The 14851-nt window shown below is 39.4% G+C and overlaps 1 protein-coding gene across 3 annotated transcripts in view; it reads right to left on the bottom strand.

The window, feature by feature from the left end:
- MCCC1 (methylcrotonyl-CoA carboxylase subunit 1) overlaps nt 1-14851 on the bottom strand; it is a 53019-nt gene that overhangs the window by 14212 nt on the left and 23956 nt on the right. For all 3 annotated transcript variants that reach the window (XM_052638329.1, XM_052638330.1, XM_052638332.1), the window contains 6 exons: nt 14227-14338; nt 11250-11331; nt 9399-9526; nt 6410-6593; nt 3203-3312; nt 1431-1647 (listed from right to left, as the gene is read on the bottom strand). In XM_052638329.1, coding sequence (XP_052494289.1) covers nt 1431-1647; nt 3203-3312; nt 6410-6593; nt 9399-9526; nt 11250-11331; nt 14227-14338 — 833 coding nt within the window. The remainder of the gene's footprint in view (nt 1-1430; nt 1648-3202; nt 3313-6409; nt 6594-9398; nt 9527-11249; nt 11332-14226; nt 14339-14851) is intronic.

Genomic DNA, 14851 nt, shown 5'->3' with positions numbered 1-14851 from the left:
GCTCTAGTGCACAGGCTCAGTAGCTGTGGTGCACAGGCTTAACTGTTTCACAGCATGTGGGATCTTCTTGGACCAAGGATTGAACCTGCGTTTCCTGAATTGGCAGGCAGGTTCTTTACTACTCAGCCACCAGGGAAGCCCTCAATATCACTTTCTTGAATGAATCTAGAAATTAAAGATCTGAATAATAGGATCCTATAATAATATAATAATCCTAATAATAATAATGAAGGGATAAATGGATTCAGGGTTTTTTTTCCCTGTTTGCTTCAAAGATCAGAGGCAGCCTGAGGAAATATTATGGAGCAAATGTGGGAGAGTTCAGATTTTGCTCAACCAAGTGGGAAGAACTTCTTAGTGGAGAATTGACTGAAACTGTAATTGACTAATGAATTTTCAGCATGAATTCCCAGCTTCCTGAGGTGTTAGGAAGATGCTGGGCAACAACTCAGTGGGAATGCTGGCGCAGGGATGCACACACATGGCAGCCAGGATGACTCTCTGTCATAGTCCCAGACTCTACGATGTGATGAAATACCTAGGTATCTAGCTAGTCAGAAATTTCATTTCAGAATAGAAAAAGAGAGGAAGGGGACTTCCCTGGTGGTCTAGGGGCTCAGAATCTGCCTTGCAATGCAAGATACTCAAGTTTGATCCCTAGTCAGGGAACGAAGATCTGACACATCGCAGAGCAACTAGGCCCAACTGTGGCAACTGCTGAGCCCACACGCTCTGGAGCCTGTGTGCCACAACTAGAGAGTCTGTACACCACAACGAAAGATCCCATGTGCCACAACTTAAACCTGACTCAGCCAAATAAATATTTTTTAAAAAGAGAGAACAGAAGAACTAACTCAACAATAAATTACGGGTAACTTAAGGGAATCTGAGCACCTCCAGTGCTCTGTCTTGTCTCTGGGACCAAGAAGCTGCTGCAGGTATGGAGGATACAACTAAGCAGGGAGTAGTGAATAAAAGAAGTTGGAAGGAAATAAAAAGTGAATTAGAAAAAACAAAACAAAAAGAAGTTGTAAGGGATAACAGCATAAGATGTGGGGAGAACTGGTGTTTTCTTGAAAATAAGTCCATCTCTACGTTGTTTAGGTGATGGGTTAAGTTACACTGAATGGGTTAAAGCACGCTGTTGGGTGCACCCATATTATGTAAAGAGCTCTACTTGATACTAAAAACACTTTAGCAGAGGAAGGAAGAAAAGGGAGGCAGGAGTGACAGCAAAAGAAAACTGGGAGTTTCTGGCTGCCTAGTGGTTAGGGTTCTGGACTTGGCCTGGGTTCAATCCCTGGCTGGAGAATTGAGATCCCATTAGCCATGCAGCATGGCAAAAAAAAAAAAAAAAAAAAAAAAAAAGCATGTTCAATGATTATTCATAAAATTTTGCAAAGCAGAAGAAATAGAAAAATATTCCATACCTTGTGTCTGAATTTTGAAGACATCAGACACAGCTTTCTCCTTGAGGATGAGGCCCAGAGCTGCCTGGCATAAAAACTCCTTGGCTGTGGTCTTCCAGTCAGGCAACAGTTCTTTGTGGTGTTGAGGGATGAAATCAGTGTGCACGTTCCCAGCTTCAAATTCTGGGTGGCCAGACAGGCTAAGGAGGAAGTCAATGTTGGTGTGCAGTCCAACAATCTAGGGAGGAAAAAATGTCCATGTCCCCAGTGAGTGGGGAAAACAACATACTCAGGAAAACATATCTATGGCATCAGCTCTTTCTACTAAGTATTCTTGACCATGACTAACTCTCAGGAAAAACAAAACAAATTCATTTCACCATCATTATGCATTAGCACTTCACATTACATTAATTCACTATGATAAACAGGATGTAGGAAATGGTATTGGGAAGGTAGTGTGGAGATGTTTAATTGACTTAGGTTGGGAAAGCAAGTAAACATTAAGAAACTGAAATGAGATTTATGTGCAAGATACTGAAGACTTGCTTCTCAGAACACTCCCATGAACAAGGAAGACTGCAGACAGAATAGGATTGCTACACAGGGGAGGGGTAGGATTATACAACCTGAAAAGAGCTTCCTCTGAACAGTAAAATTCAACTGGTACACACTGATATAAAAATAAGAAAAGGTATAGAATTAACCCAAATCCACCCAATAAACGGGATCTAGGACAAAACCAGCTGTCTGAGCTCTTAGGTTCATTCATTCATTTTCTCACTCATCCATTTATTTAATAGCCATTTACTGAGAGCATTTTAGGTCCCAGGCTCTGACCCCAGTACTGGGGACACGGCGAGGAACAAAACAAAGTCCTTGCCATCACAAAGCTTACATCAAGGGACAAATAACAATATCTATAAATAAATATCTACTATAATGTCAGATCCCCTGGAGAAGGAAATGGCAACCCACTCCAATATTCTTGCCTAGAGAATCCCATGGATGGAGGAGCTTGGTGGGCTACAGTCCATGGGTCGCAAAGAGTCGGACACGACTGAGCAGCTTCAATCAGTCACTCACGCAAAGGAACAGAGGGCAGCAAAGGGTCCCGTGGGGAGGCCTGGGAAGGACTCTAAGGATCATGGTGAGCAGGGCTGAGGGCAGTGAGGAGGGAATCACTGAGGCAAGAAAATTCTGGAGGGAGAAAGGGAACATGTGGCTCCATGCTGGGTGTGTCAAAGGAGTCGCAAGGAGGCCAGTGTGGGTGGAGCCACAGAAACTGGAGGTTTGATCAAATTCACGAAACATGGTAACTTGAATATCATGGGTTAATAAGAAATCCTTCTATGACATTAAATCAGCATGGTATGGGGCTTACTGCACCAAGAAAATGCATAGTTACAGAAAAGCAACAAACTCTTTCAAATGGATAAAACTGAACATAATTATTTTCCTTGGCAGAAAATAACATCAGAGGATTGGCCACACTTGTGTTGCTGGCCTTATCTACAGGTTGAGTAGAAATTTCCCATTGAATCTCACTGAGGTTAACGCTGATGCTAATAGTTTTAGTCCTGCAATCTTTCCTTTCTAGCTGAAATCAGAAGTCTTCAAACTGTATTCTGACCCATGGGAAATTCTCCCATGGGAAATAATTTTGTTGTGACATATGGGAAATTGGTAGAAATAAGTTGACAAGGACAAAGGTCGACCAGTCGTAACGGACATGCTTGCCTAGAGAGATCCAGAGATCATCACGGTCACTAACACGGCTCCAGCTCACTCACATTGTACTGTCGAAGGCTGTACTTAAGTTTCGTCAAGGCTGCCTGGCGATCGGCAGCCCACACAACCAGCTTTGCAATCATGGGGTCATAATGCATTGAAACTTCATCTCCTGAAGTTGACAAACCACAGAAACTAAAGTTAAAACTTAAAAGAGAGAAAATATGACAAGCAAGACATTCTTCTGGGGCTTTCTGTACATTTCACAGTTTATTCTCATGACAGATATCATTACCACCACTTTATTCACGAGGAACTGAGGCTCAAAGGGATTTAAAAACAGAAGTTGAAGGAGAGTATGGTTATCAAGAGCACCATGCCCCAAAAGAGTCATCCAATGGCACACAGGCTGGTCTGCCCCATCCTAACTTCCTCTGAATCTTCTTTTCCCTTCTTATTTTGGAAGTCAGTGGAAACCCTCATATCACAATCACTTCTGTCCTTGGCGTTTCCTTGCCTCCACCCCCTCAGTTTCCTCATCAGAAAAATAAAGAAAATAATTCCTCTATTCCATATGGTTGCTGGAGGATTGACAATCAAGTGCCAAATTGCCATACCTGGCAGAGTGATAAACAGCAGCTATCATTACTGTGTCAGAGTCTCAGAGAATAAGAAACTGAACTATGCACATCTCACTGGTTAGAAATGGTTCAAGTCAAAAGGATGAGGTATACAAAGAATACTGTTCAAAGATGTTTTTGTGATTTTGGCAGATCACTTGACCCCTCTGAACCCGAGTCTTCATCTATACAATCAAGAGGTTAGATTACACTCCCTTATCCACCCATCCATCCATCCACCAACACATACCGAACACCTTCCAGGCCTCAGCTTGAGCAAAGTCCTGCAAATATAACATAGAAGACCTAGTCCCTCTTGTACGACTCCTAGTCTAATGGAGAAATTAGACAAGAAGCAAAAGATCATCACAAGATGATATAAAGGGGGAATCCCAAGGAATACACAAGGGGACACAAAAGAGGGTTGGGGAAAGCTTCCTGTACTAGATTATCCTTCCCAGGGCCAGGATAAATCGGGGAGTCTGTCTGAGAATTTTATCTGTTATCCTTTGAGCACTTTTATTAAACTATACTGCAAGCTTTGCTTGCCTTAGATTCCTTTTCTTTCCTATTGCAAGTCCCCTCTTCTCTCTATGAAGTTTCACTGATATGCTAAAAACTTTACTGACTACCACACTTGCTGTAGGTTATCCAGAGCTCTCAAAATGCTGCCAGTTTCTTGTTGTAGTTATTGTTCAGTCACTAAGTCATATCTGACTCTGCAACCCCATGGACTGCAGCATGCCAGGCTTCCCTGTCCTTCACTATCTCCTGGAGTTTGCTCAGACTCATGTCCATTGAGTTGGTGATGCCATCCAACAATCTCGTCCTCTGACACCTCTTTCTCCTCCTGCCCTCAATCTTTCCCAGTATCACGGTCTTTTCCAATAAGCTGGCTCCTCACATTAGGTACCCAAAGTATTGCAGCTTCAGCATCAGTCCTTCTAATGAATATTAAGGGTTGGTTTCCTTTAGAATTGATTGGTTTGATCTCCTTGCAGTCCAAAGGACTCTCAAGGGTCTTCTCCACCACAATTTGAAAGCATCAATTCTTTGGCACTCAGCTTTCTTTACGGTCCAACTCTGACATCCATACATGAATACTGGAAAAACCACAGCTTTGACTAATACGGACTTTCGTCAGAAAAGTGATCTCTCTGCTTTTTAATATGCTGTCTAGATTTGTCATAGCTTTTCTTCCAAAGAGGAAGTGTCTTTTAATTTCATGGCTACAGTCACCATCTGCAGTGATTTTGGAGCCCCCCAAAACAAAATCTGCCACTGTTTCCATTTTATCCCCCATCTGTTTGCCATAAAGTGATGGGACCAGATGCCATGATCTTTGTTTTTTGAATGTTGAGTTTTAAGCCATTTTTTTCATTCTCTTTCACCCTCATCAAAAGGCTCTTTAGTTCCTCTCCACTTTCTGCCATTAGAGTGGTATCACCTGCAATTTATTGTTAAGAAGTCCTAATTCCTCGTTCTGGCTTTCTAGACCCTATATGATTTGCTCTTATTCTATACCTCCAGCCACATCTCCAATTACTCACCACCCTGAATCCTTTTCTCCAGACACATATTCTCTCAGTTCTTCAAACACACCTTTTGTTAAATCCTCTTTTCTTCACTTTTCTGTATGCTTTTAAATCTGGCTATTCAAATTCACTCCAGACTTCCTCTTAGAAACGTGTCCCGATTACACCAGCCTAACATAACCTGCTATTCCTGAGGATTTCTATATTTTATCACTCACCATCTGTATAACTTCTCTGGCAACTAAAGTTAAGGTGGCAATAGATGGTGGTGGCTCAGCTCACAGACCTGGAGCCAGAATGCCCGAGTCTACGTCTGGGCTCCAATGGTGACCCTGGAGAAGGCACTTCTCTGTGCCCTGGTTTCCCCATCTGGAAAATGGAGGTGATCATAGGGTAGGAAAGGAGCCCATGTAGAAAAAACACCTAGAACAGTACCTGTACATAGTAAGCGCTAAATAACTGTGATGACCATGGTTATTAATCATATGTGAACTGTACTCGCTCTTGCATTGTTACTTTTTAACTTTTTAAAATCACTGTTTAGCTTGCACTAAGTTTATTAATTTTTCAGTTTGACTTTTAGTAACTTGAAGGCAGAGTGTCTTGGGCATAGCAGATATCAGTCACCTTAAATTATATTTGGAACTAGGCAAAATAAAAATATAAAACAATACCAGAAAATATTTGTTGCTGAGGTTTAAGTGTTGCTGCATTTCAAAAGACTGCAGTACTGCTTAAAAATACTAGCTCTTCTTTAAAAAAAAAAAAAGTTTAGCCATCTGTTTTTATTTTTTTATTTTATTCTTCATAATCAGCTGCAACAGGTCTTAGTTGCAGTATGCAGGATCTAGTTCCCCAACCAGGCATCGAACCCCAGCCCCCAGCATTGGGAGCTTAAAGTCTTAGCCACTGGACCACCAGGGAAGCCCCAATACTAGTTATTCTTTAAAAGTGACTATTCCAAAAGGAAAAGATTACTGAGAAGTCAAAGAAATCCTTTATTTTGAAAACATACTAGATACATCCACAAGACACAGGAAAAGACCCTATCCAAAACCAATAATGCACCAAAAAATTTTAACCACTGAGACTTTGTCCTTTAATTTCACTTTACCTTGCCGTACTCCAGTTTCAATCCTAGTGGTAAGGTCTGCTCGAGGGGTGGAGAGATGCACTAGTGGTCCGGCCCCTGGCATGAAGTTATTGTTAGGATCTTCTGCATATATTCTAGCTTCAAAGGCATGGCCCCGCAGAGTGATTTCTTCCTGGCTCAAAGGAATCTTCTCTCCTGCTGCAATCTGGTAAAAGAAGAGTATGTGCTTATTACGAAAATCCATCTGATAGCAGCTATGAGACTGCATAAATGGTCTTGCCTTTTTCTACATAAAATGTACATTTGGACTTTATAATGAAGCCAATTAAAAACTCTTATTTTGTCCACCCACTTGGGTATTAGGCAAAAGCAAAAATAGATTAAAAAACAGATGCAGCCTGGAAATATTGCATTAATTACAATAGGTCTCTACAATTTTAAAATAGAGAAAACAGGCAAACTGATCACTAAGTTATAAATGTCAGTATCAGTGCTTTATCAATATAATGGAAACTAAAATTTCTTATTGGCAAGATAGTCTCAGTTTTCACTTAAAATATTAGCGCTCAGTTGCCATGTCAATCTTGTCTTATAGGAAAGTGTTAGTCGGTGTTTAGGACTCTAGTCACAGCTATGGCTAAAGCATACGGCATTCGCCATCTTTGTTATCTTCACCACCAAGTGATCACGCAAAACAGGCAGGGGAACACAGTGTTTTTAAATTTTATTTCATATATATTGCAGGACACCAGATTATAAACAGGATAATCAGCATTGTTAATCATTACTCTAATTATTGTTATTTTGGCTCTTATATACCAATACAACAAATCTCTCTCTTCAACTAGAATAATTTAGAAAAGGCTATTGGAGGGCACACTGTCACTCTTTACTCTACCCTTGAGTTTTCCTCCAAGATGAGAAAATGACAAACTGAAATGGCGAAAGATATAGGGAAAAACTAGTAACTCAGCAGCACACTGCACTAGATAGGTAAGCATAAAACAAGCGAAGCTTTCATCTCGTAAAATCTGTAAATACGAAAAATCAGGAACTACAACAGTGAAAATGAAAGGAAAATGGACTAAACTGCATGCCTTTATGGCACAGTGTTTGGAATCAGAGACTTTGCAGCCCTACTGCCTGGGTTCAAATTCTGTCTCTATACTTTTTCTGTTTTAGGCATACTCAATTCTGGGTAAGTTTCTGTAACCTCTTAATGCTTCAGAGAAAAATGCCTGGCATACAGTAAATACTCAGTAAGTGTTAGCTTTTATTTTTTCATTCCTATCCTTTATAATAAAATCCTCTGTAATGTTTTGGTAAGGAATTCCATTTGTTTTAGTATAAAAAAGGAAAAGAATGACTATATGTTCATATTCTAAGATGTGATTTTATTTCTGACTATATAGTTCAATTTCAACCTGACTTATCTTTATCTGTTCCCCTCTGAAGTTGGCTTCTATCTGGACCCAGAAGAGACTGGCCCAACCATGTTTCTGAGTTCTTGGAAATCTATACCATCTGAGTTCACTCGGGCTTAGACACTAACTCTTTGGAACCCCTTGGACCTTGGACATTTCACCAGCCTATCCTAACACTGCTAACCATCTGAGCCTGCAGCCAGGGGCTCACATCACTGCATACTCACTCCAGGAAGCTAGAGACTCGAGAGATAGGCCCTGGAGCTTGAACTCTTGATTCACCACATGGTGAGACCCATTGTTTTACCTCTGCTTGGAAGCCAGATTCCAAAGTGTCTTGAACAGCATAAATAAGGTCCAGTGGCATCCCTAAGCTCTAGAAACCTTCCTCAGATAATAATAGCCTATTTCTCTTTCTAAAGCTCTTATAGTTTCTCGACTTGCAGACATAAATGCCTACTGGTTCCCCTTCATATCCAAAAGCTTTCTTTTCCTTCATTCTTAGAAACACTTACTCCTTCATGATTTAAAAATCCTGAACTCTTCTGGTTACTACTCAAGAAAAATTATTTTCCTTGAATTCTGGAAACATAAGCACTCTTTTCAAAAGTTTCTAAACCCAATACAGTTTTCCTGACACACACTAACACTTACTAGCCTGATGTGTAGCTCCTAAGGCTACAGAGGCCAGAAGAATCTTATGGCTCAGTTAAAACCACCAATCATCCCCAAGGAACCAGCAAAAGGAATGTTATATTATTGTCCACAGAAATTTTGCAAAGATAAAATTATCAAAATAATCAAGACTTTAGCATCACAACACTGAAAAAATAATCTAGATTCAGATATATAGAGAACAAAGAACCCTACAGAGATTAAGAACATTCATACTACTTAAAAACATTATGATGTTAAAAAATAGACTGTAAAAATCTACTGTTTTTAATAAAGAGAACAAAACAGTCAAAGTTATTATCATTAATATTTGAAGCAATAAGCTTTGTAAAACTCTGATTTAGGCTGTGAGGAGACGCTGTAGACGTACTAGTTCAGTAGAATACTGTGTCATAGCAATGTCAAAGTGCTCTGAACATTTTTTAGACATTTATTCTAAATGGCCACACTCATCCCTTTATGGGCCATCAATAGTGTGTCAGAACTTGCACAGAGACCACTCTGTAAATCTGAACTGTTCCTTTAGCTCTTCATTCTCAACTCTTCTTAGCTTATTTCACCTTGGCAAGCATCTATCCTGCCTCTAAAATCTAATGATGGCCTGGTCCTGAATGATGTGGCCTCAGGTAGAAGACAAGGCTTTGCGTTGAGACAATGTGGTCACAAGCAAGCCTCACTGACAGCAGCTCGCCTGTTGGCTGCCCCAGGTCTAACGGGGAAAGATGCTAAGTGACAGATTAGAAATGAGTCCATAAAGTGCACCAAATGTAACGTCACCATTAACCTCCCATTTTCCTATACTTATGAAAACCACGAAGAACTGAACCCTTATCCAAAGTGACACCTTCTTTTAAGAGGCCAGAAGGGAACATATTCTCAACACTGATCTTTAACAGAAAAAATACTCCCACCCTAAGTTGCCATTCCACCAAGTCAGTTCCTGTGATCATCTCGGTGACAGGATGTTCCACTTGCAGCCTTGTATTCATCTCCATAAAGTAGAAATTGTGCTTTGAGTCCATGATAAACTCCACGGTTCCTAGAATATAAAATACAGTGGTCACATTTCAACAGCATTTAGTCAATAGGAATCAAAATCTTTCACAAAAGATCATATCAAGTTTTATGGCCACCTTCATTGAACGGTAAACAGTTTGCCTTTCATGAATAAAACATCTCAAATTTTGCAGCAGCAAATGATTCTCAAAACTAGGGAGCCACATGAAATTTAACAATAGAAAAGTACGTTTGGGGTTTTGAGCAAATGGCAAGCCCAAGTTATGAATGAGTCAACTGTCAGACCAGTGAGAACATGACTGGACCATGTGTTACTGCTCCTGTGCACCAAGTCCCTAGAAACCTCACACTCTGACATCCCATCTCACTCTAACTTCGTGGAGAAAAACACAACATTTTTTTCTCTTGATTGTGCGCTTTGGAAGTGTCTTTAAAAAAGTCTTTCTTCTAGTGACCCACTGGGAGATTACTCAGTAACTAAACATTATATTAATGTCTTCTTTTTTTTAAATAGAAATTTTCCTTTGTTTTATTATTTTAAACATTTAAAACATTTATTGAGAAGAACTAAATAAATGGAGAAATGTTCATGGGTAGGAAGACTCAACATTATCAAAATGTCAGTTCTTCCCAACTTGTCACAGACGTTATCAGGGAAATGCAAATTAAAACACTGAGATACACACCTATTAGAATGGCCATAACCTGGAACACTGACAACACCAATGCTGGTAAGGATGAAGAGCAGCAGAAACTCTCCCACAAGCTGGTGTAAATGCAACATGGCACAGCCACTTTTGAACAGTTTGGTAGTTTCTTACAAAATCAAACATACTCTTACCCTGTGATCTAGCAATCATACTGCCTGGTATTTGCCCAGAAGAACTGAAACTATGTCCACACAAAACCCTGTACACAGCTGTTTATAGTAGCTTTATTTATAATTCAGAAATGAGCTATCAAGCCATGGAAACATATGGAGGAAACTTAAATACATATTACTAAGTGCAAGAAGCCAATCTGAACAATGTGAAAAGGCTATGTACTGTATGATTCATTCTGGAAAAGACAAACTATGGAGGCAATAAAACAGTCAGTGATTGTCAGGAACTGGAGACAGGGAAGACTAAGAGTATCTTTAGGGCACTGAAACTATTCTGTAAGATGCTACAATGGTGGATAAATGTGGGCTGCATGTCATTATCTACTTCTCCAAACTCACACAATGTACATCCAGGGTGAACCCAAACTGTAAACTATGGGCCCTGGGTGATAAAGATGTGTATATGCAGGTTCATCAGTTGTAACAAAAGTACTGTTTTGGTACAGGATATTGCTAGAGGAGGAGGCTGTGTGTGTAGGGGCACTGGGGGCATGGGAACTCTCTGAACTTGCTGCTCAATTTTCCTCTGAACCTAAAACTGCTCTAAAAAGCTAAAGTTTACTAATTTTAAAAAATGCAAAAATTTCATTTTAATGATTTTATTTTAAAATAGGGTAGAAAACATCAAATAGCATTACATATAATTAGGCTAAGTACTGTTTAAATGATTTTTCCCCCAAATATACATGTATATAAACCAACATTTATGTTCACATACTGGATCCAAATGTAAAATGTATTTCTTAATGTGGATCTAGTCAAAAGTTTGAAAGTCAATGATTTAAAAACTATATATTTCATTTGCCTTTCAAAACACAAATAATTTTTCCTCCCCTTCTGTTAGAAGCAAATCTTAAAATACCTGCACCAACATAATTTACAGCTTTAGCAGCTCTGACTGCAGCTTCTCCGAGCTTTTTTCTTTCTTCAGGTTTAATACCAGGCTATAAACAAATATTTGAAATAAATTTCCATTAGTACTTTGTTCTACAAGAGGTTTCCATTAAGATTCAATGTTACATTTCTATGTCACAAATACTACATGAAAGAGATAATAAGGATAAATATCTATTTCATCATGAAATTCTGTCTTACACCACAGTTCAACTGTCTGTATAACAAAGTATAATGATTCTGTTAGTAATTTCTATGAATTGCAGATATTACTTAGCACCTACAAAATAACCATCTTTTCTTTCTTTTTGGCTGCGCTTTTCGGCTTGTGCAATCTTAGCTCTCTGACCAGAGATAGAACCTGGGCCCATGGAATTGAAAGTGCAAAGTTCTAACTACTAGACCACCAGGGGATTCACCAAAATAACCTTCACGGCCATGTGTGCAGTTAAAATTACTTGTATCAGTACTAAAACTTTGAACAATCTCTTTTTGTCTCAAAATGAATAAAGGAATATGGGTCATATGCCCCCAAATTACTTTGGAATAAAGGTAAACCTTGAGATTGCAAGTTAATAAATGTTCAAGGACTTCCTTGGTAGTCAGTGGTTAAGACTCTGAACTTCCACTTCAGGAGGTATGGGTTCAATCCCTGGTTGGGGAATTGAGATCCTGCATGGCACAGCCAAAAATAAAAAAGTGTTCATAAAGAGAAATGTATATCAAAAGTAGGCAAAACTTTTTAACATTGTTCAGTGGTGCTCAACAGATTTTTATTTATGCAATCACTGCTTGAAAATAAGGATTTATTGAAATTGTTGACATTTACTTCAGACAGTTGTGCTCATTTCACATGCTAATAAGGTTATGCTCAAAATTCTTCAGCTAGGCTTCAGCAGTACGTGAACTGAGAACTTCCAGATGTACAAGTTGGATTTAGAAAAGGTAGAGGAACCAGAGATCAAATTTGCCAACATTCACTGGGTCATAGAAAAAGCAAGAGAATTCCAGAAAAACATCTACTTCTGCTTCATTGATTACTCTAAAGCCTTTGACTGTATGGATCACAACAAACTGTGGAAAATTCTTCAACAGATGGGAATACCAGACCACCTTACCTGCCTCCTGTATGAAGGTCAAGAAGCAACAGTTAGAACCAGACATGGAACAACAGACTGGTTCCAAATAGGAACAGGAGTACGTCAAGGCTGTATATTGTCACCCTGCTTACTTAATTTATATGCAGACTACATCATGTGAAATGCCAGGCTGGATGAATCACAAGCTGGAATCAAGATTACCAGGAGAAATATTAACAACCTCAGATTTGCAGATGATACCACTCTAACAGCAGAAAATGAAGAGGAACTAAAGAGCCTTTTGATGAGGGTGAAAGAGGAGAGTGAAAAAGCTGACTTAAAACTCGACATTCAGAAAACTAAGATCATGGCATCAAGTTCCATCACTCCATGGCAAGTAAAAGGGAAAAAGTGGAAGCCGTGACAGATCTTATTTGGGGGGGCTCTAAAATCACTGCAGATGGTGACTGCAGCCATGAAATTAAAAGATGCTTGCTCCTTGGAAGGAAAGAACAAACTTAGCATATTAAAAAGCAGAGATGTTACTTTGCTGACAAAGGTCCATATAGCCAAAACTATGGTTTTTCTAGTAGTCATGTAAGGATGTGAAATTTGGACCATAAAGAAGGCTAAATGCCAAAGAATTGATGCTTTCAAATTGTGATGCTGGAGAAGACTCGAGAGTCCCTTGGACTGCAAGAAGATCAAACCAGTCAATCCTAAAGGAAACCAACCCTGAATGTTCACTGGAAGGACTGATGCTAAAGCTGAAGCTCCAATACTTCAGCCACCTGATACAAAGAGTGGACTCACTGGAAAAGACCCCGATGATGGGAAAGACTGAATGCCAGAGGAGAAGGAGATGACAGAGGATGAGGTGGTTGGATGGTATCACCAACTCAAAAGGACATGAGTTTGAGCAAACTCTGGAAGACAGTAAAGGACAGGGAAGCCTGGTGTGGAGCAGTTCATAGGGTCTCAAAGAGTCAGACATGACTTAGTGACTGAACAACAACTTGAAACAGTACAATATATTCTGCAACAGAAATTAAAGTCTGAATATAGTATGAGAATAACAAACTGATTAACCAGAAACTTTAGATCCATGATCTTTTAGAAATACATATTTTAAAAAACTCATATATAACTTTGGACACAAAAGAGGCCTATAGCAGTTGCAGGTTGCAAAGAAATGTAAATCCCAAAATAGGTAATTCTAGGAGTAGTTCTTGCCTGGAGAATCCCAGGGACGGGGGAGCCTGGTGGGCTGCCGTCTATGGGGTCGCACAGGGTCGGACACGACTGAAGCAACTTAGCAGCAGCAGCAGCAGCAGCAGCAGCAGGAGTAGGCCATGACCCAGAAAACAAGCTGTGCCAATCAAGAGGTAGTCTCAAAGAGATGTACACAATTCTAAGGGGACAAAGTTGCCAAATAAGAGCAAATAGCTCTCCTATACAATAAAACCTTTAAGTTGGGAATACCATTAGTGTATTTTAGGAACATCTGAAGTAGCAGTTAGGGAGTCTTCTTCAGAAAGAATACATTCAATTAACATTCCTCAAACATGCTAGGTAATTACAATTTAAAATCTGCATGGAAACAGTAGCTGTTCACTGTAAGTCAGGTCCAAAGTGGGTCAGAGCAGCTTTTTCTAGACACTATCCAGAAGGATCCAAGCCCTAGTGTGCCCTCTGAACACCAACCTGCTCCTCATCCCTAAAACCACAGTGAAATTGGATTACTACTACTGGAGAGTAGCTGTTCAGCAGCACTTTGAGGGAGACACTAGCTTCACAGATTTCTGACATGAAAGTCTGGGGTTTACAATATAGAAAAGCTGACAAATTTCTTTACAAGATCCTTACCCCTGGGGCCTCTTCAATGATCTTCTGATGTCTCCTCTGTACACTACAGTCTCTTTCAAACAAGTACACGACATTGCCATGGTGGTCACCAAACACCTGCACTTCTACATGCCTATTTAAAAACCCAACGAAAAGTCTCCATTTGTAGGTTGAACATTCAAGAAAAAAAATTATATACATGGAATGAGTGAGAAATAAGAAAACTGAGAAAACACTGGAGACCGTATCGATGACCTCACAGTAGGAGCAAGTAGCAAATACAAGCCGACAAGGGAAAGACTGATAAATCTGACTATATCAAAATTACAAATTATAGCTGCATGTCATGTATCCTCAAAAAGTCAGTGACAACATTTTTTTTTAATGATTGGAGGATTTAAAAAAGCAACTCTTATAGTCAGATTTTAAACTAAGGCAGACTGAAAATTACAAGGGCTTATCCATAGAAAGGTTAAGGAATAAATTTACATGGGTCATTAGTTTTTTAGAACATATTAATATTAAATCAAAAACCAAAAAAAGTCACTTTAATGTTGAGTGTAACAAGTATAATTATCAGAAATCATATTAAGAATAAATGTACCTAACATTTAAAAAAGGAAGGGTAACCCAGACCATTTGGTGA

Source organism: Budorcas taxicolor, chromosome 1, assembly GCF_023091745.1.
Source record: "Budorcas taxicolor isolate Tak-1 chromosome 1, Takin1.1, whole genome shotgun sequence".
Lineage (NCBI taxonomy): Eukaryota > Metazoa > Chordata > Mammalia > Artiodactyla > Bovidae > Budorcas > Budorcas taxicolor.
This window is presented reverse-complemented; position numbering and strand designations above follow the sequence as displayed.